Here is a 25,334-nt window from a genome sequence, read left to right as displayed (position 1 = left end):
CAGGCGGATTCTTAACCACTGTGCCACCAGGGAAGTCCGTCTCTTGTTTTAAACTAGGGTAAACAGCAGATTTCAGCAAAGTGGCAATCAGTTTCCTAATTTCTTGTGTGTGTGACAGCCAAAGTCAGAATCTACCATAAGCCAGGAAAGGAGAGAGAGGGGGACACAGTCCCTTCAAGTCACGGCAGGGTGGTGCTTACCTGTGATCATGCTCAGTGCTGACAGGCAGGCTAAGGCTTGGATATCAAGGTTCAGGCTCTGCAAACTTAAGGAAAAGTCTTTAATGGAGTCGAGCCACTCCCCAAATCCACGAAGGCACTGAAGTCGATGCAGGACAAGTCCATTGCAGAACACAAACTTATCTTCAGCAGTGTTTGACCTATGAGAGAAAGTCGCGGTGGGTGAGGGACAGAGACACATTAAATAGGTCTGTTCAGTCTGTCCAGTGGGATAACATCATAACACACAGGCACCCGCACAGCCTTGGGGCAGCGTCCAAAACCCAGCGTGGTGCTGTGAAACCTGTCCAGACGCCCTCCATGAACAAGACTGTGCTCCTGGGATAAACAACCACCACCGGTTGTCTGCTGACTTCCCTGGTGAGCCTCAGCCCTGGGGATGCTCGGGGTGGGGCGTCTGCTCTCTTATTCCTACAAGCAGCTGCTGGCTCATCCTGGGACTCACGGATGGTGGAAGCGAAGCCCAGTGCCCAGTCTCTCTCTGCAGTGAACACGAGACTGTTCCCTTCAGTACTCCTTCCCACTTCGCTCCTTCGACTTCTCTTTCATTTTCTTAAATGTCAAAAAGTGATAAGGCCCGAGGCTAGACACTACAATTCCATTGTGCAGACTCTAAAAACACCAAGTTCCTGCAAGCGCCAGAAGTCAATGACAAACTGAACAGTGGTCTAAAATAAAAAGAGTCCTTATTTTGTATTACATTCTCTGCTTTAAACAGTGGGGCTGTAGAGGGTTATTTCTCAACCCATCCAGATAGTTTATATTATGTCCATAGTCATCCCATTCTTTTCTAATGAAAGGTGCCCTGGAACTTCTAGTTAGCACCACTTCGCTGTGGGGCCTTGGGCACTCCTTTAATCTTTCTGAGTTTCCTTTTCCTTGTCTATAAAACAGGAATTATAATTGCTACCTCCAAAGAATGTTGTGGGAATTGAATGAAATAAAGGATTTGAAAGCCCATGCACAATGCCTGGTATACAAGAGGCCAATGAGTGTTAGGTGTTAACTAATTCTGAATTCTAGGTGGTCCTTACCTTAATCTTAAATTCCTTTAATTTTCAAATCTCTTGCCACATATTTCTCTCTCCTGGCCTTCTGCCTTAACAAGTTAATGTCACTTTAATTGTGCCTCTTGGATGAACAGCTTTATTCATTCATTCACTCAGAAAGTATTTCCTGAGCACAAAGCCTGTGCCCGTTCCTTAGCCAGACACTGGAGAACACCTGGTAAATAGGGCCTCTGTGGTGCCTGCTCTCATGGAGCTTATCACCTACTTAATCCTTTGCTGCCTGCCTAATAGATGGTAGTCACATTGCTGGCTCAGCGTGGCTCTTGCACACACAGGAGTGGCAGTAATTGTGCCAACTACTGGCAGTCTGGTAGTAACTCCACCTCAGCCTCTCCCACAGATCCCTCCACAGAGGGACGCACGGGACCGCATGCTTCAACCCCAGGGTTTAAAACCCAGACCTCAGAACACCGGCATCAGAATCGCTGGAGCATGACTTAAAAATGCAGATTTCTGGACTTCCTTCAAGGCAGATCCAAACCAAAATAGCTGGGAATGAGGCATGGGAATTTGCACTTTAAGTGAGAGTTTCTGGTAGTATGGTATGAAACTGGGGAGGGGGTGGTAGGGAAGACAAAGAGGGGAAAGGTGATGATTTTTCCTATAAAGTTGGTAAAATTTTGGTACCATCTCCTATAAATATATAACTAAAAGGAAGCAAGGAAGATGAAATTTAAAATGCTAATGTGGACTTTAAGAGAGAAGCTTAGATCCCAGGTTCCAGCTTTTAGAAAAATCAGCTCCTCTTTGTGTTTGGTGTCACTGAGTGTCATAAGTTGAACCAAATCTTTTGATCCAGAAGCTATTCTCTTGGAGTAAACACTGGGGGTTGAGAAGCTGTGGGAACTCTTCAGTGCCCCATCTGGTGTATGAGAACAGCAACTTGTTAAATAGAACCTTGGGAGGTAAATGCAACGTTCAAAACAAATACTTGCTCCCAGGAAATACCTTATGCACCATGAGAATCTTCCTGGAATCACAGAATGTGAGCGACAAGGGGCTTTAGAGAACACCAAACCCAACATTCTCATTTTACAAAGAAGGAAACTAAATTCCTGGTGAGGCAAGTGACCTGCTCAGGGTCTTAGAGCAAGTCTGTATTAAAACTGAGACTAGAACCCAGGAGTCCTGGCTACCAGCCCAGGGCTCCACCCACTGCTCAGTTTTTTAATGCCTGGTCATATTTCATATGTCCATCTTGAGCAAACTTTTCACTGCTGACTTAGTTACAAACACAGCAGGTTTCAAACTTCTTCAAAGGAAGGAGTGGACTGAGGAAGAAAAAATAAAAGTAATTACCTGATGGAAAGTCTGAGAACAAACAGCTCCAAAAAGGCTGATTCTATAAGTAATGTCTGATCTTCTTTGGGGAGATCAGTAAATCCGGGAATCTTTTCTGCCCAGCTTCTAGATACGTCAATGGAGGCTGTTAGAAGGTTGTAGAACTGTTGTACATGCTCGGCATCTGTGCCTGCAGCGGCCTGGTCAGTGGGACAGTACTAGAATGCAAACCACAGATAGCGGCGTTATCTCAATCCAACAGGGATAACAGCATCATTTGCAGCTTGGCTCTTCCAAGATTTTCAACACCTAAATCCTTACTTTTAGGTGCCACAGTTTATAAAACCTTTTTGCATTCACAGTCTCATCGGATTCTCACAATAGCCCTGTGACATAAATAGAGTGGATTCTGTTACCACTTAATAGTCAATGAAATTTGCTTAAGTCCCATTAAGTGCAGTGGTTTTCAATCCTGACTGCAATCATCTGGGGAGCTTTAAAAAAACACTCATGTCTGGGTCATATCCACAGAGATTCTAATTTAACTGGTCTGGGATCGGGACTGGCCATCAGGAATTTAAAAACTCCCCAGGTGATTCCAAAGGGCTGCTGTGCTGAGAACCGTTACCCCAGGGGGTTGTGTCTGCACCAGCCTCCAGGATCCACAGATTCCCTAAGGCACAGCTGTCTCCAAACAAGATGCTTAATTAACCCCTGGTTCTCAAACTGTGGCCCCGGTCCAGCAGCATCAGCAGCACCTGGGAATGTGTTAGAAATGAAAATCTCCAGCTCTGCCCCAGACCTACAGAATCAGAAACTCTGAGGGTAGGCCCAAGAAACTGGTTTATCAAGATCTCCAGGTGAATTCTCATGCACAGTGAAGTTTGAGAATCACGGAATTGACCAATACGAGAAGATGGATGCTTGCTGCAGATGGATTCCTGAGAGATAAAACAAACAAGGAAGCAGTCGGGAAGGAGTGTGTCCTTGGCAGGGCCCAGGCAGCTGTGTGCCATCAGACTCAGGGCTCGCGGCTACTAAAATTAATGAAAATTAAATACAATTTAAAATCCAGTTCTTCAGTCACGCTAGCCGTATTTCAAGTGCTCAATAGTCACATGTGTTTAGAACATTTCCATCACGGCAGAACATCCTATTGGACATCATTGATCTAGAGGGCCCCAGGAGAAGAAAGGTACAAACAGGGATAAAGTCTTGACACGGCTTTTAGATATGCTGGTAGAGCCTGGGTTTTGCTTGAATCACTGGAGGAAAATCTTTCCTGCGTCAGGCAGGAAGATTGATACAGCGAGATAATAATTAAGGGACAACCAACAACACAGAGACTTAGGAGATGTGCAAAAACATTCATGTAAATATGCACGTCATTGCCTTCATACGAACACAGCTGAGTGTGCTTTTGTGTCTCTCAAGTTGATCCTCAAAGGGCATGGATTTTAATCCTTACTTTACAGATGAGGAAACTGAGGCTCAAAGATGCTTGGAAAGGTTAATAGACTTTCCCAAGTTACATAACCAACAGTGGTACAGCCAAGACTTAAACATGGCTCTGTGATTTCCAGTCTTACACCTCCTGGCTGTTAATAGGTCTGATGTTACTAGCTGGTGGCCTGTAGGATAGTTTTAAAAAGTATTTTGCTTTGCTTTAATTGGAGTTCTCCATGTATGTATTCATTTGGTCCCATACTTTGTCAACACAGTGACTGGCACATAATTGACGCTCAATAAACAGTTGTTGAATATTGTTCCATGAAAGAACAGTCAGGGGAGTGCCTAGGTTTGCAACAATACTCTAACCTGGCTGGAGGACAAACAGCCAATAAGCAGCCAAGTGCTCACTGTAGAACTACACAGGTCTGAGGAAATGAGGCACTTGTCTTAATTGGGTCTTTTTTTTCCCCTTTGTGTTTTCCCAAGAGGCATCATGAAATAACAAAAGAAACATCAGACAAGGAGCCAAGCCACTTTGATCCTAGATTTGTCTAGGCTCCTAATTTGTGAAATAATGTAGCTCTGCTGCTATAGTTATCTGGGGTAAATTACTTCACTTTTCTGAGCCTCAGTTTTCTCCTCTGTAAAATGGGGATAATATCTTCCTTAACATTTTGTTGTGATGATTAAATGTGATAATACATGCAGAGGACCTGACGCATAGAACGTGTTTAACACATGACGATAGTGATGATACTGATAACAGTTTTGATACTTGGAGTTATCACTGTCCCTCAGCTTCCATATTTATAAAATGGGGGAAAGGGTTGAACCGGAAGGTTTCTAATTTTCAGCCCTGACTTTTTCTAGGATCCCATAATATCAGGTCCAGTTCAAATCCCTGGTTCCTCTGTTCCCAATAATCCACCCAGGGCCTGGATTCTGTGAAGCCCTGGATGTTCTGTGTTGTAATGGACCACGGAAGCAAAGCCCAGGAGGAGGAAGCAGTCATCCTTCCCACAGATATTCAAGGATGACAGCATGATACTGGTGTCATAGACACTCCCCACCACTTCCTTCCAGCACACATACTATTAACTGGAGGAGAGTGGAAAAAAAAAAGATTTTATTTTTAAACTTTCTCTTCTTATATGAATCTAATTCCATATGCTCTCCAGGGGCAGGATGAAATTCAGGGCAGCACCACCTTTAGAAAGTTGACAGCACTACATGTGAAACTCCCAGGTAATTCAGAGTTGAGGAAAGAATGTTGGATCAGGCAGTCGGTCATGGGGACCTCCTCCAGGCTCTGGCACTGACTTGCTGTGCAGTCCTAGACAAGGCACTTAACTTCTCTGGGTTTATTTTTGCCTCTGAAGTTGGAAGTGACTAGACTAGCTGATTCCTTCTGGCTCTTGCATTCAGCTATCTTTCTGTTACTGATTTCTAGTTTAATTCCTTTGTGGGATTGACGGCAGACACTGTATGATTTCTATTCTTTTAAATGTGTTAAGGTGTGCTTTATGGCCCAGACCATCATCTATCCTGGTGAATGTTCCATGTGATGGCTCTTGCATTTGATGATTCTAAATGTTGCTAATCACACCAGGTATGACGGTATTGCCTAGAATTTGATACTGATTCAGCATTATTGTTTTAAAATAGTGTGTTAAATGGAGAAAAAAAGACTAAAGAATGTCAGGGAATGGGACCTAACAGCTCTCTCCTGCACTGAAGTCCCTGAAACCATGGCTCACAACTCAATAATCTCCCTGCTTCCAATATTTGCTCAGAATCCTCCGGAGCACTTAGCTTTCCCCCAGGGTCCTCTGCAGGCCTCCACCCCTGCTGGGCTCACATTTCATGCATCCTGCACACAGGGAAATGCAGTTGCTGCCTGTGTGTGCGGTTTTCTCTGATAGAGTCCAGCAGGGAGGAAAGCCAGCGGGCCCCGTGTGCCAGACTCCAGCCAGACCCTCTGAGCTTCACCTGCAGTGATTCTGGTTCACGTTTCAGAATTCTGGAGCCAAACTGGATTCAGCCTGAGCCACCAGTAACTTGGGGGTGACTGGAGGGTCAGCATCAAGTGCTGGGGGGAAAAGACAAATCAAGTATCCCCTCTACTGAACATAAGATTTAAAGAAATGGAACAAAACGTTTTAGAGTCTTTCTCTGCCCGGACTAGCAGTTTATAAACACCTTGCTAAGGAATACTGGACGTAGAGGTGGAAGAACCAGACCCCCATCTCTGCTTCTGTGCTCCCCTACATCCCTCTGTCTCTGGGATAAGCAGCTTCGGGGTTCACCAAAGAAAAATCTAGAAATACTTGTTTATTGACTATTCTAATCAGACATAGGCCAAATAGAGAAAGACTTTAAAAATGAATCTTTTTTTTCCTATTTATGCTTTTTATTACAGCCTATACGGATAATCAATAATCAGGTTTTACCACTAGTCAAAGACACAATATTGCATTTACTGATAGCTAATGTCTAATGCAGATTTCTCCGAAGCACTTAGGTTGAGAATCTAGAGCTGCAAAAAACAGTGAATACTATTTAAACTAAATTGAGTTGACACATTTCAAATGGCAATACCATGGCTCTACAGGTCAGATTTCAGCCACAACCTAGGCCTAAAATAAGTTATTTGGGAATTACGTGAAACCCTTGGTGAACACCAGCCCTAAAACGTAGCAATGTGGTGCTTTCATAGCAGAGTGGAATCTGCTATTTACTCTACCTCAGTGTCAGTCCTGGCTAAATATGTAAAATGTCCTAAGAACACTTTGTTTCCACTTAGAATGTTACTTTTCCCTGGGTCCTTATATTTCTTTATATTTTAGATGTTATCATTCTATGAGCCAAACTATGTATACATATTCTTAGGTTCTTACACTTTAAAAAGTGACACTTTAAAAACTGGCAATGAATATATTTTATCCCAAATTTCTTCTTTTCTGATCTAATTGCCTCCCCTCTCTAAAAAACCAAACCAAAACCAAAAAACCCTCCTCTCTTCCCGTCAATGGCATCACTGCAGTTACATATTTGTTTACTTTCTGTCTCCTTCACTTGCCTGTAAGCTCCATGAGGGCAGGAGCTGCATCTTGTTCTAACAGGTCCACTGCTCTGGAAGAATTGTTAAATGAATCAATTACTTTCTGTTAAACTTATCTCTATTGCTTATTCCTTTTCAACCCCAAGAAAGTTGGGAAATAGGAGATACGAGGTAAAATTGAATTGTTCTTATTAAACCATATCGATCGTTCTCAAGGCTTAGTGTGCCAAAGAATCATCCAAGGTCCTCTTTAGAATACAGATTTCTGCCTGTCTTCCCCCATCCCCCAATTCTGAGTCAGTAGGCCTGCGTGTGGCCCCGAGAATCTGCATTTTAAGCAAACACCCTGACTCCTTCTGATACATGCGGTCTGGGCACCACACTTTGGGAAATGCAGACCTGTACCCATAGGGGAATCAGAGGGTCAGGGAAGGAGAAGGCTGGAAGGGATCATGGCAGTGCATTTAGTCCAATCTCCTTGGCCTTCAGATGAGAAAACTGAGGCCTACAGCAGGGCAGAAGTTGCCTGAAATCATCTAGTGAGTTGGTGGCAATTTGAGAGGGTCTTCTGAGTAGCTTCATGAAAGCACCCTCTTTGCAGAATCTTCATGATGTTTACTTTGTAGGTTTAACATGTGTCAACCATTTCTTAGGCTATCTTGTTAACATATTTAAATGCCACTTGCTGGTGCCTGGTTTTATCTGGGCAGTATCTCTTGTATTTGGAGTCTGTTACTATACTAAGTGACACCCATTACCAGAAAACATCCTAGTTTGCTGGAAAATACTTGAAATGACCAACTAATGAGGATGTGAAGTGCATTTTCTCATTAGTAATTATGCAGGCTCTGAAGACAAGCCCAGTATCTATATATACTTGTAATGCTAAATTAAAAGCAACTGTGGGGTACAGAATAGCAACATTTTGAGGAGAAACAAATCAAATGTGACATGTTTTGACTGCACTGATATACAATGATCTGAGCTCACTTTTGAAGGAGAGAAGTTTGGCCCAAAGGAGAAGAAAAGTTCCCAGAGCCAGGAACGCTTCACAGAGCGAAGAGCTCTCTTTCTGGCCTTGAAAACCCCCTTCCCTCTGTGACTTGGAACAACTCCTCCACCTCCCTTTCCCACAAACGAGGAAAATGCTCACTTACTACCTTAAAGCCACATAGGCAGGTACAAGATTAGAACATACCTGCCCGGCAAACATTTTCTCATTTCTCTGATTCACTGGGGGAAGGTAGCATCTTTAATAAATTGTTTTGGTCAAGCCAACTGTCTGACTCAAAACTGACAGGGCATATTCTTATTTAAAATGTAAAATTACATATACCACTATGATATAGATTAGGCAGGAATAAATGAAGAAGAGACTTTCATTTTTCACTTTATTCACTTCTAAATGGTCTGCCTTTTATAAATTACTCTTATTGTAATTTTTAAAATCTAATAAAGCTTCTATTAAAAAAAAAACTAGTATATTGCCATTAAACAGAAGTGGCAGTATGGTGAAAGAGAAACATATTACTTTGAGTGATGAGATTTGGGTCTAACCCTAGCTCTGCCACTGACCTTAGGCAAGCCACTTAGCCTTTTTAAGCCTTTATTTAGTCTTCTGAAATATGCGTTTTGGATTAGATGACCTCAAGATCACCTCCAGTTCTATGAATTAATAAATAAAAAACTTTAAGGAGAAGGTAATATGAAAATTGAATTTCAATGAATGACATTAAAAAAATGACTGAAACCATAAATTGTACCACATAAACTCGGTTTAAGTGAAATTATGTAAGAATGTATGTGATGGTGCCTGGCTCAAAGTAGGCATTCAATAAATTCATTTTGCTTCATTCATTTTATGCTAATTTTTTTTTAAAAAAGAGAATGAAGCAAATTCAATCTTGTGAAGTAACAAGTTGTTTAACAACACATATTCTTATACGTATATGTATATATATTCACTTGCATTTAGGGACAGTAAGGTAAACCCTAGAATCATAAAATCTTAGCGTTGGAAGGAAATTAGTATCAGCCAAAATAACCTCTCTCCTGTGAGGAACCCTGTTATGTGTTGTCCTTAGTTTCTTCTTGTGTTGATGAACTCACGCTTCCACAGCAGCTCTTATAGCCAGGAGAGTTCTTCCTTGCCCTCAGAGTGAGCTGGAAGGGCCCCCTCCTTCACCCTCTAGTTCTGCCCTTGGGAGCAACAGTCGTCTTGTCGACAGGGCCAAAGTGTGACCTAATCCTGCCAAATCTTCTCCCTTTCTGTCTACGTATTTCCATTTCCTTCAACCATCCCTTTCAAGTTTCCAGAAACAGTGTATCCACATACATACACTGGATCCTCTTAAATCCCAGCTTGGAACTGAACTCCATCCTTGAAGTGTGCACTGACAGGACGGAGTCCGTGGGACACCATCAACTTGGTTCTAGCCCCATGCTTCTACTACTGAGGCCTAAGCTAATTTAGCATCCCTCCCTTCCACTGCACACTTTGTTGGTTCTTACTGAATGTGTATGGAATAAACTCCTGAGATCTTCTTAACATGAACCACTGACAGGCCAAGGCTCTCCCATTTTAAAAAATTCTAAATGCTGAGCTTCACACTTATTTTTGTGACCTTTCTTCACGATGGTTTCAGCCCATCCTGTTCCAGCTTGTCGAAATCACTCTGAATGTTGACACTGACATCCATCATATTAGCGATCCCTCCCAGCTTTCTGTCATCTGCAAATGTGATCAGCATGCCTTCTCTGCCTTCATCCAAGTTTTTGATGAAAACTCACTGTATTTTATTAAAAGAGACTTTTAATTTAATTGATTTGGGTCCAATTTTTGATAATTTTGTAAAGCTATCTAAAAGCAGGAGAATCCAAGCTATGAGGTTCAACCCAATTCCAAAACAATGCAATTAAAATAAATATGCTTTACAAAATTGAGCCAGGCCCCAAAGGTAGTATCAGTGTGACCCAGACTCTGGCATGGTCAATCTGTTATTTTGGGCAAAGCTAACAATTAAATTGGATAAATGTTTGTTGATGAGGATGATGACTCTAGTCTAACACCCTGAATGGTGCAGAAGCAAGCAAACACAGTGGATTGATTTTTCAGTGTGAGGCAGTTCCCAGCTGGGACAACTCAAAGTATGGGGTAGGGTTTGCCTCTGAATAACTAATTAGGCCATGTAGACCAATAATTGGATAATTTGGCCCCCCCCCCAACCCACCAAATCACTTTGTGGACTAAACCTCTGGACTGGCCATCAATAGTGATTTCAAATGCCCCAGAACAATGTCAGATTGTGTGCTGTAGCCTCAGTGAAGGCAGTGCCAAGAAGCTTCATTAATTCAGATGAATTGCATAAGGGAAGGCCAGAGTTGGCTCATGGAAAAGTTTTTATTCCCAAATGCTTTTCTATCACCCACTCTCACTGAAACCAGAGATGCAACGAATTATGGTTTTAAGAGCACAGACTTTGGGGGCCAAATTGGGCCCACTTGGCTTCCAATTCTATCTCTGATACCTATTACTATGTGACCTTGGGCAAGTCAGTCCTTTAGCCTTTCTGAGTTTTAATCTCATCTATGAGAGATCATAACACTTACCTTAGTGGTTTTGCTACATAGCACCTGACATGTGTAGTGTTTATACTCATTAGAACGTTCAACAAAGGATAGAATAAGAAGTTTTGGTCAAGGAGATAACATACAGGGCACTGTGCTAAAGCTTTGACAAGTATCATCTTATTTAAACTTCCCAGAAACAACCCTGGGAAGTAGATATTATTACTATTACTCCATAACACAGATGAGGAAACTGACACATTAAAAGATTTAATCAGTTGCTCAAGATCACCCAGATAGTACATGATGGTGTTGGGATTTTAATCAAGGCCTGCATGGTTCCAAAACCTAAGCCCTTAATCACTGCATTATTCTGTTAGACTATTATTTGAGACTTGACTTCAGTCAAGAGATGCTACTTGTAATCAGAGTAAGAGTCCTCAACCTTTGATGCTAAGGGTCTACCATGCTTCTTATATGAAGTCTTGTGCTCAAGTGTGGAGAGGAGGCTTCACAACCTACAGTGAGGGAGGGGATGAGGGAAGGAAGATCACAGCAGATACACAAATCACCCCTTCACTTTTGTTAACATTGCAGCCTAAAAGGAGGGCATATGGCAGACACTCTCACACTCTTGGCCAGCCCTTCAACCAGAAGTTTGAAATACTGATTGGACCTGGAGAAGGCAATCTGGTAGCTGCTGCCAAGACAAATCAACCAACTGGGGATCCCTGGACTGGTATCTCTCTTATCTGTGCGTAAACTGTGTTTCTAAGTTTTCTTGTCTTTCGGTGGGATTAACCATTCGTACAGTTCATGTTTCTTTCAATGGTTAGATGAGACAAAGTACCACAATGCCTAGCATGTAGAAATTGCTCAATGATTGATATCTTTTTCCTTTCTTTTCTTCTTTGGTGAGACCCTGTCTTACTAGAAGTCTGCTTTTCTAAGTCTCTTTTAAAACTGCCTTCCAGTAATGTTTATACCTTTGCTCAGAAAATCCTTTCTCATCATTCTTCTTTGTGTTATCCAAATTTCTGGGAATTTGCAGGGCTCAAACTGATGATGTTTTACTATATCCCATATGAAATAAAAGTGTTAATATATTTTGGTTGGCTTAAATAACAACACTGGTAATCATTTACAGTTTTCAAATGTTTTCTCAACCGTCATTCCTGTGTGACTGATGTTCAAAACACCCCTCTGAGGTTAACTATTGTAATCATCTCCACTGTAAGGATGAGAAAGCCAACAGCAGGAGCCAGGTGACCCAGGCAGGAAGCAGCAGAGGTAGCATTCCATCCCAGTCCTCCTGACACCTCCTGATGTCAAGGCCAGAGTTTGCTCCTCTCCATCAATGGTTTAATCCCTCAGTATAAGCAGTAGGTCAGTCAATGCCGGTGCAATTGGGTAAACTGTTTAAGGATAACTTGAAGCTTACCCAGATGGTTTGGTCACAATATGGAAAAAAAAAAGTAGTCACTTTGTCTAAAGCATGAAAGAAATGTACAAATTGTAATTCACCTGTGCAGATTTTCATTGGCACAACCATCAGGAATCCTGCAACAATGGGTATGACAGGTGCAGCACGGTCAGGGTCATTTGTTAAGGCATTTAGAGATTCAATAAGGCAAAAATTATTTGGTGCAATGGATGCACTGGAATTGCTAAGTGAAGTGAAAACTAGAGAAAAGGTATGAAAACGGTTGAGCACAGTGCCAGGCACGAAGCCATTCAATCCACTCTTATTACTATTATCATGAATAGAGACCCTGATCATTCATTCAAGAGCAAGACATCATAAAACTTACTCTGGAATAATCGAGATCTCTGGGCGTTGAGTCTGTTAAAGCTCGGACGAGGGCATTCATCATACAGATTGGAGGAGAAGGTGGAGAGGGCTGAGAGGCTTCCTGCTGTAATGGGCTCTTTGGTTTGGAAGGCAGCCGACCTCTCCTCCCTTTCAGACTATCTGTACGGACGACTGATACCGAGAGAAACAAAGAAAAAATGTCTTCAAAGATATCCATGAACAGCCATAAATCACAAAAAGGAATCAAAACACTTTACAGTTGAGCAAATCATTAATGAGACCAACCATTTAAAAGTGGCAATAAGTTTGGAGTAATATCCACACAATGATTTAATGAGAGTTGAAACAAGCAGCATAAAAGCCACCCCATACTTGCATTTGGTAATGAACTAGCCCTAAAAGTCTCCTTCTCAAATAGAACAAAGATGTATGTACACAAGCTCTCTATTGATTTTGAGAAATTAGAATAAGTAGACCTCAGCTATTTTTGAATGTAAATACACACCATAAAAATAAAATGTTGAAAAGAAAGGGAAACTAGGAAACTTCACCATTCTAATGTAAATATTAACTTTTTCAGTGATATCTGAGAATATTTATAAGCAAGCTGGACAAAAAGCATTATATCCATACCTTCTTTAACCATTCCGACACCGAGACACTTCTGAAATCGACAGTACTGACATCGGTTTCGACGTCTCTTGTCTACAGGGCAGTTTTTATTTGCCAGGCAAACATATTTTGCATTTTTCTGCACTGTTCTCTGAGGAATACAATACAGAGATAGTCAACTAATAGTTTCTGGAAAGAGGTAGGACCTGACAAGATGTATTTTAATTACAATGTGAAAAGCGACAGTGCAATTCGTATAATTAGATAAATTTAATTTCCTAACACGCTAGCCTGCAGGAAAAACAATTTTATTAGTGTTAGCTGCTGACAATGAAAATCATCTCGGATTGTTCTGAAGCAAGTCTCAGGAGACACCCAAGTCTGAATGATAAAATCATATCTGAAATTACCAGGTCAACATATCATACCTTGGAGGATTAGATTATCTTCACTTTTAATATCCCTTTGGGAACAATTTTCTACTTGTTCCACTCCCCTGATTATTGCTGACCTTATTAAAATAAAATCAAAATTATCTGGGATGTACTTTGCTGGATATCACTATTGTAAGTCAAATATCACAGAAACTGGCTTTGTTCCCCAATAGAGATGAAATCATAAAAAGCAAAAACGAGGACTTGTCTAGTTATAACATATAGGAAATAATGTTTTAATGCAAAAAAAAATCATTTAATCAGCTTGTGTAGTGTATTTTATTTTTAAAAGAATGGTAAACTGTCCATTTCTCATTTTTGAAAGCAAAATCATAAAACGGGATACTAAAAACCGCTATCACATCCAAGAAAGAAAAAAAAAAAACCAACCAAACAAAAAGAATGAGATAAAAGAAGGAATATGACAGCCATATATTTTCAATGAAAATTCCCATTAATTGGTTATTTCATAAATGAATATTGACACAGACATCAAAATAGCCATACTGTAAAAGATGTATCATAAAACTTGGGCCTGGGTATAAAATAATGTTGTATTCTTCAGAATCACGTATAATTTAAAAATGAAACATGAAGAAATAATAAAGGATATTTTATGCTCCAAATATAAGAGAATGCTTGATTTTTTAAAAAAAATAAAAAACATTTGTGCAAATGGATGTGTATTTACCACTCTTAAGAAATTACCTGAATATATTCAACTCCAAATAGAGCAGAAAGTTGGAATTTATTTGGTAAGCCTGGGCTGCATAAAAAAAAAGAAATCCAGGTAATTTGGGATTGGTGATCTATTTTGTGTCTAAAATTCTAAATAGATTTACTTTCTTTTTTAATTTTCAGCAATTCTCAACCCCCTTGTATCAGTTTTCACTCTATCACCTTTTAATTTCATTTTAAGAGATCATTTCTAAACTGCTTATATAAAATTTAAAGCCAGATACATTTCCCCTGCTTTAGCAGGTGATTTTAGTTTAAAATGCAAAATTTCCGAAACACAAACATACTTCTGAGGTTTCCACCATTTAAATTCGCAGCAGTTTGTAAGGGAAGGAAACTTGTATTTCCTAAATGAAGCTCTCTTTCATTGAACATGAAGTAATTTAAAAAACTCTACTTCTTGCCATCGTCCTCAAGGATATCCCAGTTTCAGTGCTGGTGGCATTTTGCTTCAGGTATACGTTTTCCCAATAACCTCAAACCTTCCCCACATTTGTGTATGCCTGCACAATAGTTTAAGGACAGGGAGAGATCGTTATGGTTCAATCACTGAATTCCCATCATTAACTGCACTTCATGTCACATTTTTAAAGAATTCAATTTAATGGTAGAGAGCCACTGGGTAAAACCTGCTCCCGTTCCCTTAATTAACGGATCTGTGGGGTGGTTCTCCCTTATCCTACCCCTACCCTTTCAAGTATAGATTTGTTTTCAAGATATTGCTACAGAAAAAGGATGCTGTTGGGGAACACTTAATTGACATTTCTAGACGAGGAATGTATCACCACTCCTGTATTTTGGTCAATTCAGGGGTGATTATATTTGTGGATTACTTGTACTTCTCTTGTTTTTCTTTCTTTTCCCCCTTTCAGCTGCCCATTTCACTGCCTTTCAGCATTTCCGCTGAAATGCTGTAAAAAGCAAATCTGCTAAAGGAATGCAGTTACTTGAAAGTAAAGCTTGTGTAGTTAAGACAGAAAAAAACGGCTAAACCGATGGTTCTACATTTAAAACATCATAATCCTGCATACCTCCTGTATGGCATTTAACATACTGCAAAATCTTTCCACAAGCATTTTCTCATTTATCTGCAGAAGTTAATCACATGATTCCTAGCTCCAGATCAAAAATAACTGTTGCTTGTTGGTATGTATACCAATGCACACATGTGCATTTTTTAATAAATGTCTGTATTTTCATTTATAATGAACTATTCTTTTATGGCCCTTTAAAGCTTATAAAGTGCTTTCATAAATGTTTTCTCTCATTTAATACTCACAGCCTTTCTCTGAAATGTATTCACCTGATAGGGAAACTGAGGCCTGGAAGGAAGTGTCATGCCCGACATCATAAAATTGGTAGGTGACAGATCAAGGACTCCTATTTGAGTGTTCTGACTCCAATTCCAGCATGCTCCCAGATACATCCTATTGGCCTCCCAAATCCTCATTATCCAATCAGCATCCAGCTTCTCCTCTCCCTCCACCCTGCCCAACACTGAAGGCTAGGAAGTGATTATTGAGCATTCGGGGGTTTGCAAATGCCTGACATAAGAGCCAGGGGAGTGAGGAGTGGGGAGGGTGGCACAGAATTAAGTGTCTGAAGAATTCTGGGAGTCAGTAGCAAAAGTAGAGCTGCAAGAGAACAAGGCCTGTTCCCCCTGAGTGGTGAGAAGAGCACTGAACTCAAGAGTCAGGAGAAACCAGCTGGAACTGTCCCCATGTGCAACTAAATCACCTCTCTAGACTTCAGTATCCTCCTGGGCAAAATAAGGGGGAGGCTGAAGACCCTCCCACTATAAAATTCTCCTTTGGGTCTCCGAGATAATGAAGAGTGTCCCCACTCTGTGTGGTACACTCAGAAGTGGAGTGGAATGATGAGACCCCAGCTGCTATCTTCTACAGAGCAAGCTGCCCCAAACTGCATCCACCAGCTGCCCCTGTCTATTCTGCAGCTGCAGAGCTGTGAAGAGGGCAGGCACGTTGAGGTCATGCAAACATGAGTTTGCATCCTGCCTCCATCTCACTCTCTGAGTGTGTGTCCAGGGGCAGTTAACCTCCCTGAGCCTCCATTTCCTCATCTATGAAACAAGGATAATTAAACAGTCAAGACGCAGTTAGTAAAAATAGCTAGTGGGTGACCAAAATTCAATGTCAGTTCTGTTTGAGTCTAGAGTCCTAGCTCTTACTAGGAGGATTAAATGAGATACAAATACCCAGGGCCTGGCACACAGACTCTATTCCCTCAGATATCCTGGATGGACAGAATAGGAACACAGTGAGGTGTTTGCATTTTGAGGTCACAGATCCCTTTGCGAATCTGCTGAAAGCTCTCTCCATAAAAATGAGCAGGAAGTAACGCCAAGTCAGGAAGTTCACAGCCCCCTCAAGCCCGTCTGGGCCTCCTGTAATGGACGTCAAGTTAAAAAACCCTGCGAAAGTGGGTGTGAGGGTGCTAGGAAAGGCTACTGAAATGCACAGTATAACCATTACACCTCTCAAACCGGGAAGGGCCCGCTTAGACGCTCACTCGAGCGGGTGTCTGAGGAAGCTGGCTGCGGAGGGGAGAGGGAGCCGGAAGAGGCGAGCGCTCACCTTGAAGAAGCCCTTGCAGCCCTCGCAGGTGCGCACACCGTAGTGCTGGCAGGCGGCGTTGTCCCCGCACACGGCGCACGTGCCCTCGCCCGACGCCGAGCTCCTGTTGGGCGGTGACGGCAGGCTGGGGCTCTCGCCCAGCAGGTTGGATGCGGTGGGGGAGGCCGTGAGGCCGAGCGGCGGGAAGGCCAGCGCGGCCGCCCTCTTGGCCAGCGGCAGCCCATACGGGTGGCCCTCGAGCGCGGCTGCCTGGCTGCCTGCGGCGGCGGCGGCGGCGGCGGCGGCTCCCAGCGGCAGGCTCAGCGCGGCGGCGGCCGTCGGGTCGTAGCCGAGGTGGTGGCCGCCTGCGGGGCTGGGCGCGGGCGGGTGCGGCGGCGAGGGCTTGAAGGGGAAGAGCGGGAAGCGCGCGCCTGCCACCGTGGGCACCGCCTTCATTGGCTGGTCGAGCAACGGGCCGGGTGCGATGCAGCCCTGTGCCGAGGACAGCGTGTCGTCCCACATCGCCCCCGCCTGCTGGGGGAAGCCCGGCGTGGTGGGGGTGGACGGCGGGGACTGCTTAAAGTACATGGAGGTGCTGGGCAGCACCTCGTCCTCCGGGCCGGAGGGGGGCGGAATGGATGGCTGCTGCTGGTGATGGTGGTGGTGGTGGTGGTCATGGTGGTGATGGTGGTAGCTGTGCGTGCGGCCCTCCTCCATCTTGATCAAAGGCCGGGTCCCCGACGGCTGCATTTGGTACAGGCAGGAGGGCTTGAGTTCGTAGTTGCTCGAGTAGCCCTCCATGAAGGTACTGAAGCTGGGCAGGGACGTGGTAGCCGTGGCCGTGATCTCGGTGCTGCCGAGGTCCATGGTCAGCTTGGAGTAGTCAGGATTCATGATCTCCGTGGTGTATTCCGAACCATATGTCTGTGCTGCATAACTGGAACCTGGCGGTGAAGGGCTATACTGGGCTTGCACGCAGGGCATACCTGCAAGGGAGAGGAAAAAGGTCTCTCAGAAGCAAGTCGGCACTCTTCCTAGCTAATAGGTAGCAATGGACTTGTCACTCTCTAATATGGGAAATAGAGAGGAAGTGACATTCTTTCCACCTTCTAGTAGCATAGACTTAGAGTCCTTCCTTCCTTCCTTCCTTCCTTCCTTCCTTCCTTCCTTCCTTCCTCCCTTCCTTCCTCCCTCCCTTCTTTCCTTCCTTCCTCCCTTCCTTCCTTCCTTCTTCCCCTGGGAAGAAAGTTGAATCCCTGACAAACTGCCAAAGGGGCCACAGGTTGCCAAAACCCAGCCTCCTGAGGACTTCTGTGCCTACCTTCCCTCCCTTGCCCTGTCCTCCACTGTATCTGTGAATTTTGATGTCTTCCCTCATAAGCCCAGTCGTGTTTTTAAAAGTGGTTTTGAGCCCTAGAGATTAAATGAAGTGACCTCAGCCACAAATTGGGAGGACAAGAAGAAATCCAGTGAAGGCCGTGTTGGTTTCTTTTGGGTGAAAGAGACCACTGGTCCCCCAAGTCACACACTTTGATTTGTAAACCTATGAGTTAGTAAAAGAAAAAAAAAAAAAAAAAGGTGTCCTACATGGGACTTACTGGCCCAGTGACATTCTAACATTTTATGAGTGCCAACTGAGGCTACCCACACACATTGTGGTTGCTTTCTCCCACCCTCTCCCTACTCCTCCAAGCAGGGCTAGCAGCCTGCTCAAACTGGACCCCTGTTGATGATTTCAGCCAGCTAGGTGGTGAGGTAGGAACGTAGGTCCAGGAAATGGACTCGGGGGAGTTTGTACCATCTGCAAAGAAAAAGATCAGCAGCTGCAACAAAACACCCACCAAACCTGCTCTCTGCCATATATGCTATATATATATGTGTGTGTGTGTGTGTGTGTGTGTGTGTGTGTGTGTGTGTATTTCTCCCCATTCTAAGAAATAAAATATATCAGTGGCTGCTTTATAACAATAGTTTACAGTCGTCATAATAGGTTAGTTATCTACATATTTTCTTATGACAGAAGAATTAGCACCCCTAGAAAAGAAAGCAGTTTCTTAATAGGTTTAGTTTCTTTCAGCCCCCAAAGCAATGATATCTGGAGTGCTTACTATTGTTCAGCGAGGTTGAACTGGATGAGAAAGCCCTGAGAAATATTGGATCTAGTGGATAATTTATCTAATTATTTCCCTTTCTTTATGGCTAAATATAAATAGTAAACTGGGCAGTTTCTGGTGGTTGGTTTTTCTGAGCCAAAGGAAAACCACGTGCTTAACGTGTCTTTGGAGTCTATGGGGTAAAAGTTGTGACTAACAGAAAAGTGAATACTTCACATTTCCTTTGACATCTTTCTCTTACCCACATTTCCAAATCTGATTGAGTCATACATGTATGGGATGAAATCTTGACTTGTAAAAAGGTGTTGAGGGCCTGGTGGAAGAAGCAGTGATGAGGAGAGGCCAGTTCAAGCCTTTATTTCCCGAGTGCCCTACAAACACTCATTAGTTTGAAGTTAAAAGAGCACTTATCCTGCTGTCCACTTGTTGGGGTGAAATGAAAGGCTAGTCATTTAAAAGAAAGAACACTGCCTGATGTTTCATTTGTTCTCCTCCCTTGGATTTCTCCATGAGTCTTTTCTATCATTCTTCTTTGCCAATCCCTACCTATTGCTCTTCTTTGTGTCTTTCTGAGGTTTCCAGACAGAAGATGAGCTTGCTGGGACTGAGTTCTATTTATCTGCATCTCTTTGGCCAGGCACCTGGTATCCCTTTACCAAATGCATAAAGAGGTATTACAAGCCAAACCTGCAGTCCTTTCTTTTGCCCAAATCAAATTTACTCCTTGGTTTTCAGCTCAAATGCTTTCTCTCTTTCCCTTTGAGCTTCAATAATCCAAATGTCTGCACCCAAGTGATTTGCGTTTTATACAAACAAAAATGCTTTGCATTGTTCGAAATGATCCCATAACTTAAATGCATTAGCATTAAAAGTAGAGCAAATATGAAGACATTAAAATGTATAAAAGATCGAAATCTGTTGGTGTATTTGCATTTTTCTCAGGAAAAATATCTTTGAGCAATACGATTAATTTAATCTGGCTGCTCCACTAGGTAGCAACAGGGTGTGGTATCCAGAGGAGATTCGTGCAAGGAAGCCACCTGTGCCGTGAAATTCTCGGCCAGCAGTCACTCGCTGTCCTGGCGCTGGGCAAGTCGACCAGCCTGCTTGCTGGGTATGTGGCTCCCCCACACACATATCCCAGCCCGGGAGGAATAAGGGGTCGTGCCTTCAGACCTACCTGGAGGATATCTTGCGCGCTGAATGGTGGGGCTGGGGGTCTCTCCAGCGGAGGCTGAGAGTGGAGGAGGCGGGGACGTCTGGCGGGGCGAAGCGGCGGAGGTGCTGCCCGGCTCCGCTGAGGGTCCAGTCTCAGGGCTGGGGCTTGCCGGGCTGCGATCTTCCGCAGTGGGCTCTGAGGGCACCAGGAGAGAGGACAAAGGTCACAGTGAGACCACGCTGGGTCACCGCGGCCTGGACTGGGCGTACGGCGGTGAGGGTTGAAGAGATCTCTAGAAATGCATTAATTACAAAAGAATTAGAAGGGTAAGAAAGCGGTGCTTAAGGTGACCGGAGTCCCCGGGCAGCAAGCATCACAGCGCCTTGGGGGAGCCGAGGAAAGGCTGTCCGCACTCACCGCGGTTTTGTGGTTCCCGAACCGAGGCTAAAAAAACGCGCAGCCAGTCGTCGCCCAGAAATTAATCTATCTGCCCCCACAATTGGTTCCAAGCTAACGATGTCATGAAAACCGAAGAATGGAGAACACTTGAGGAAGGAGTTCCGCCCGAATCGGAGTCTGTGAGTGTGCACGAGCGGAAAATATTTTCCAACTTCACCCGCCCCCACCCCTCAAATACAAATTTTACACGTTGCATAGGAAAGGCATAGGGTCCGGAACGAATGCATGAATGCCCCGAGGAATTAAGAAAGTCTGCGCTTTTCATTCTAAATGCTAATGGAGCTTCGCCTCTATTAGCCGCGAGTTTCGGGGGCCAGGGGTCAAGCAAACAAAAGGACACAGTGGAAATAGGCCGGCGCTGGAAACGAGGCACAAGGCGGTTGGCGTTTGCGGCTGGTGGTGAGAGGGGAGGGAGGCCCCCTGCGCCCAGCGGGCGGTATCCCAGAGGGTGGGCGACTTCGAGGCTCGGGGCCATCCGGCGACCCGGAGGGGGGCACATTCCGGAGGGCGCCGAGAGCGGCTCTGGGGCGAGCGTCTCTGCGCAAAGCCTTAGCGAAACTTTGTAGCTAGAAGCGCATTTCGGCGGGCCTCGGGTAAGGATCCCACGGCCCCAAACTCCGGCCTATAGCGCCCCCTTTGCCCGGACCCACTCGCAGCTTCAGGGATGGGAACGGGGACTCGGAAAAAAAAAACCCAAACTACCAAAATTCCAAAAACCTCGGGGGTGCGCGGGCCGCGGGTGTCGGATAAGTTTCGTCTCCCGCCGCCCCTGCTCCCCGGGCTTGCCTGAAAGGAAAGAGGGTATCGGAGCCCCCAGATCCGGGGAGCCCTCGACGGCCAGGAAATGAGGGATTCCCTTGCCATCCCCAACCCCAGCCCCAGCTGATACTACAGAAAGCCTGCGCTCGCCCTAGCGCAGGCAAGGGCGGATCTTCCCACGGCTGTAGCTTGCGCTTCCCGTCACTCCCGCATCTTCAGTGGGAGTCTCTGGCAACCTCCCACCACCACCTCCAGGTGCCCGCATTCCCGCCCTTCTCCGCGGCCTTTCAAGCGGAGTCTTTCTCCAAGGATAGGCCTCTGACTGGGGTGGTCGAGGGTAGCGTCTCCCCAAGGAAGGGGCTCCTCTCGAGCGCCCGGCGTTCGCGGGGAAGAGCCACACCGCACTTCCTACAGCCGAGCCGAGCGCCCCTCGGCTCTCTCCCCCCACCCTTACCCCCCCGCCCCGAAAAGACCGGTTACCTAGGCGAAGCCTCAGCGCCTGGAAACACGTTGCTCCGTTCCCGCTCGCGGCCGCCGCGGCCGGGAGCACGGAGCCTCGGGGTTGTAAATTAGGAAGAAATAACTACCTCTGTCAAAGCCCCTTTCTTTCTCGTGGGCCGACGAAAGGAACACCCCCGTGTTCCCCTCCCCGTGGTGAAGTGTGTGAAGGAAACCGTGAAACGCACCATTGTGACCGGGGCTCCTCCACGGAGTTTCCAACCCTGGGGAGCGGGGGCGGAGGTTGGGCGGGGGCAGGAGGAGTGGAGAAGAGACCGACAGAAAGGGAAAGACAGAGATTCTCAGAAAGACAGAGGGAGAGGAGACAAACCGCGGGGGAGAATTTCTGCGAGCGCACGGTCCCAGGGAAGCGGGGGTGGGGTTGGGGGGGTGGGGGGTTCGGGAGGAGGGAGCGGGTGTGGAGGCTGCTGTGGCCTAAGGGGCCTTTGATATTCACATTACGAGCGTCTTGCTCGGATAAGAGAACTCGAATAAACTCAAACTTCATTCATTGTGCTCAGCAGCCGCGTTAGGCAGCTGTTCCTTTCCCCAGCTCAGTTCTATAAAATATTTCTCCGTCGTGGGAAAAGAAGATTCAGGATTGGATTCGCGATGAAATGACTGAAGGGCGCCCTGTACCTCTCTCCTGGCACCCTAGGGCTCTGGGATAATAGCCCGAGATTTCTGATTACCCTACTCCTTGCAGCTCTTCCCTCTGGAGAATCCGTGGGCATAATAAATAAATGACAATCTCCAAGAACGGTCTTTGGAATGAAGGGACAAATGCTTTCTCCCTCACGACTGACCCAAGCTTCCAACAGGTTCTAGAGGTGCCTTTGGAAGTCAGCCTCCGCAGGCTGCGCCCGCTTGACCGCTCTCCTCTCACCACCGAGAACTTTCATTTCTATGAAGAGTAAAACACTACGAGCAACTTCTCCAAAAGCGCGAGTTCTGTCAGTTAAGAGTAAAACACGCCTCTCGCATACCGACTCAAGGCCCGGAGGAGAGGGACACCGTTCCCACGCGTGTCGGGGCACTGGGGTCGGCAATTACACCCGATTACCTCCGAAGGGAAAAGTGTAAACGGGCAAGTCGGCGACTCCAGGCAGACGTGCCTGGTGGAGCCCCAGGCTCATTTCAATACAATAAGCCACATTCCTACAATTACGCCCTCTTTCCTGAGATCCTCGGAGCGCCGCTGCAAACTCCGGCCGCTGCTGACCAGGCCCCTTCCCTCCCAAGCTTCCTCCCAGTCAACCATCTCGGAGTCACCATTAGGCATATTAACTTGGACCCACCGGAGCCCCTATTTTCAATCCTAGTTAAAAGGCAGGAAAATTACTGCCGTTCATCACCGGAGCTGCAACTCCCTGCCGCTGCCGCCGCCGCCGCCTAGAGCATCATTACCATGACAACTAGAGCCGAAATACCCTGAATTACATCGCTGGAGCTACTACTGCACAAATCCCGGTCCTCCTCTTTGTTAGAGGCTTTTCGCCTCTTTGGGTAGGGAGAGGAATCCCACAAGCTCCAGAGATCCCCGCAGGCCCGCTACGGGGGAAAAGTTTCAGATCAGAACCCGCCGGCGACTCCGCGAGCAAAGCCGGAGCGAGGAGGCGAGGGGGGAAAACCCCACGCTCAAAGTTGTCAATTTCAGAAGCTAAGCTTCCCAGCGCGCCAACTTTTTAGCAAGTCCCCCTATTAACTGAGCGAATCTCATACGTACTTGAGTGCTGTGGCGGTTCCGTCTTTAGAGCGAGTTTCTAGAAAGCTGCCCCGAAATCTGCACTGGGGGCGGCGGGGGGGGGCGGGAGTCACAGTTGCTGTCCCGGAAGGGCTGCGGTGTAGAAGTCCAGCGGCTCCCAGAGGCAGTGAGCTGCTGGCAGGGGATGCTACGATCCCGACTCATGGGAGAGCGCCGCCGAGGGGTTCCGCGGGCGTCCTGGCTCGGGCCGCGACCAGGGGGTAGGATGCAGCTTCTGTTCCCACCTCCACAGCCACCGCCGGCGCTGTCAGCGTTGCAAAGTGAGACCGGGAGGGGCGTCCGCCTGCCGCGCAGCGCTGCACCCGCGAGGGCGCAGGGCGAGAGGGGTGTGAGCGCGCGGGAGAGAGTGGAGTGTGTGTGAGGAGCGTGTGTGCGCGCGTGTGTCTGTGTGTGCGAGTGAGGGAGCGGGTGTGAGCTTGTCTGTGTGTGGGGAGCGGAGGAGGAGCAGGAGCTGGAGGGGTGGGGGGCGGGAGGCAGGAGACTCCGCTCTCCCGGCTGCGCGTTCGCTCTCTCTCTCGGCACGTCATTTATGCCACAGGAGCCCTAGCGGCCTCTCCATAGAGTGCCTGGAATGCGAGACGTCAATGTGACGCCATGGGACGCTACGTCACCCTCCTCCTCCCTCCCCTGGCCCAGCCGGTTCCGCGTGTGCGAGGGAGGGGGTGTGTGTGCATGTGTGCGCGCGCGCGTTCCCCGGCCATTTGCAGGGCAGCGCAATGGAAACTGTGTCGCGCGGCCAGTCCCGGCCCGGGGGCCTTTCGGACTCGCGCTGCCAACCCGTTTGCAGCCGCGCTGCTTGCCCGGGCGCTATTCTGTAAGAGGGTGCAGCGGCCCGCCCGCGGGTCAGGCGGGACCGCCCAGCTGTCAGACTCGGGTGGAGTAGAGTTGGAGGAGTGCTACTGGCGCGCCTCCGAGGCTGCCCCGAGGCAGGGAGCCAGGGCGAGGGGGTAAGAGAGAGGACAGCTCTTCCGAAAGGGAAGGCTCAGCCAGCCAGCTTCTCCGAGTGACCTGGCAGCGGGTGCAGGAGTCAGGCACCAGTCCGAAGACTCCCCGAGGTGCAGCTGCTCTTTCCCCAACCAACAGTTCTAAAGCTTGTTTACGTCTCTCTGGCTCCCTGCGCCTAGGCTAATCTCTCTCCTCCTCCCATCATTTGCTGGGTGCGTGTTTTGCACAGGGATACCGATGGCTCTGGAAGATAAGGTTTTATTTCTTTACACTTAAAGTGTGGGTTTCCTAACGGGACTTTATAACCCAACTAAGTGCACATCCGTCATCCGCGCGCGCTGCAGCAGAAACTACTTATTGTGTGTAAAACAAACACACACGTGTTGAACAGCTGAGCGGGTCTGACTTGCAAATCACCCCCTCCCATCAGAAATGTAACTCTCAGCTCGCACTTTCACTTTTTGATGGTTGTAGACGGGCCTCTCCTCCCACCTCCCAAATTAAACATTTCGAAATCAATCAACAGGATTTATTAGTCAATCCCTCGCTACGGGATTTGCTCTGGTCTCCTGGGACACATTTGTTATGAAATGGCGAGCTGAAAGCCTGGGTGATTCTGTTAGGGAGAGCAATTTCTTCCTGGAAGTGATGAATTTAAGTGTGAATTTCTTGCTGAAAACACAACAAATTTTATCAGAATTAAAGTCTCCTAGTTCCAAAGGTTGCAGCTGGGTGAAAACAACCTCTTTTAAAAATGATTTTTTGAGGAGGAGAAAGTATTTGAGTGAAACAATG

At 46.1% G+C, this 25,334-nt stretch overlaps 1 protein-coding gene across 1 annotated transcript in view; it reads right to left on the bottom strand.

Annotated features, from left to right (window-relative positions):
• NR4A3 (nuclear receptor subfamily 4 group A member 3) overlaps positions 1-24,090 on the bottom strand; it is a 38,343-nt gene extending 14,253 nt beyond the window's left edge. Inside the window, exons 1-7 of the mRNA XM_057549315.1 lie at positions 23,556-24,090; positions 20,135-20,308; positions 16,862-17,826; positions 13,117-13,246; positions 12,482-12,654; positions 2,609-2,808; positions 201-379 (exon numbers count right to left, since the gene is read on the bottom strand). Coding sequence (XP_057405298.1) covers positions 201-379; positions 2,609-2,808; positions 12,482-12,654; positions 13,117-13,246; positions 16,862-17,824 — 1,645 coding nt within the window. The 5' untranslated portion in view covers positions 17,825-17,826; positions 20,135-20,308; positions 23,556-24,090. The remainder of the gene's footprint in view (positions 1-200; positions 380-2,608; positions 2,809-12,481; positions 12,655-13,116; positions 13,247-16,861; positions 17,827-20,134; positions 20,309-23,555) is intronic.
• Positions 24,091-25,334: the final 1,244 nt, after the last annotated feature.

Source organism: Balaenoptera acutorostrata, chromosome 6 (genome assembly GCF_949987535.1).
Source record: "Balaenoptera acutorostrata chromosome 6, mBalAcu1.1, whole genome shotgun sequence".
NCBI classification, from domain to species: Eukaryota; Metazoa; Chordata; class Mammalia; order Artiodactyla; family Balaenopteridae; genus Balaenoptera; species Balaenoptera acutorostrata.
Note: the sequence above shows the minus strand (reverse complement) of the source record. Positions and strands in the feature narration are given on the sequence as shown.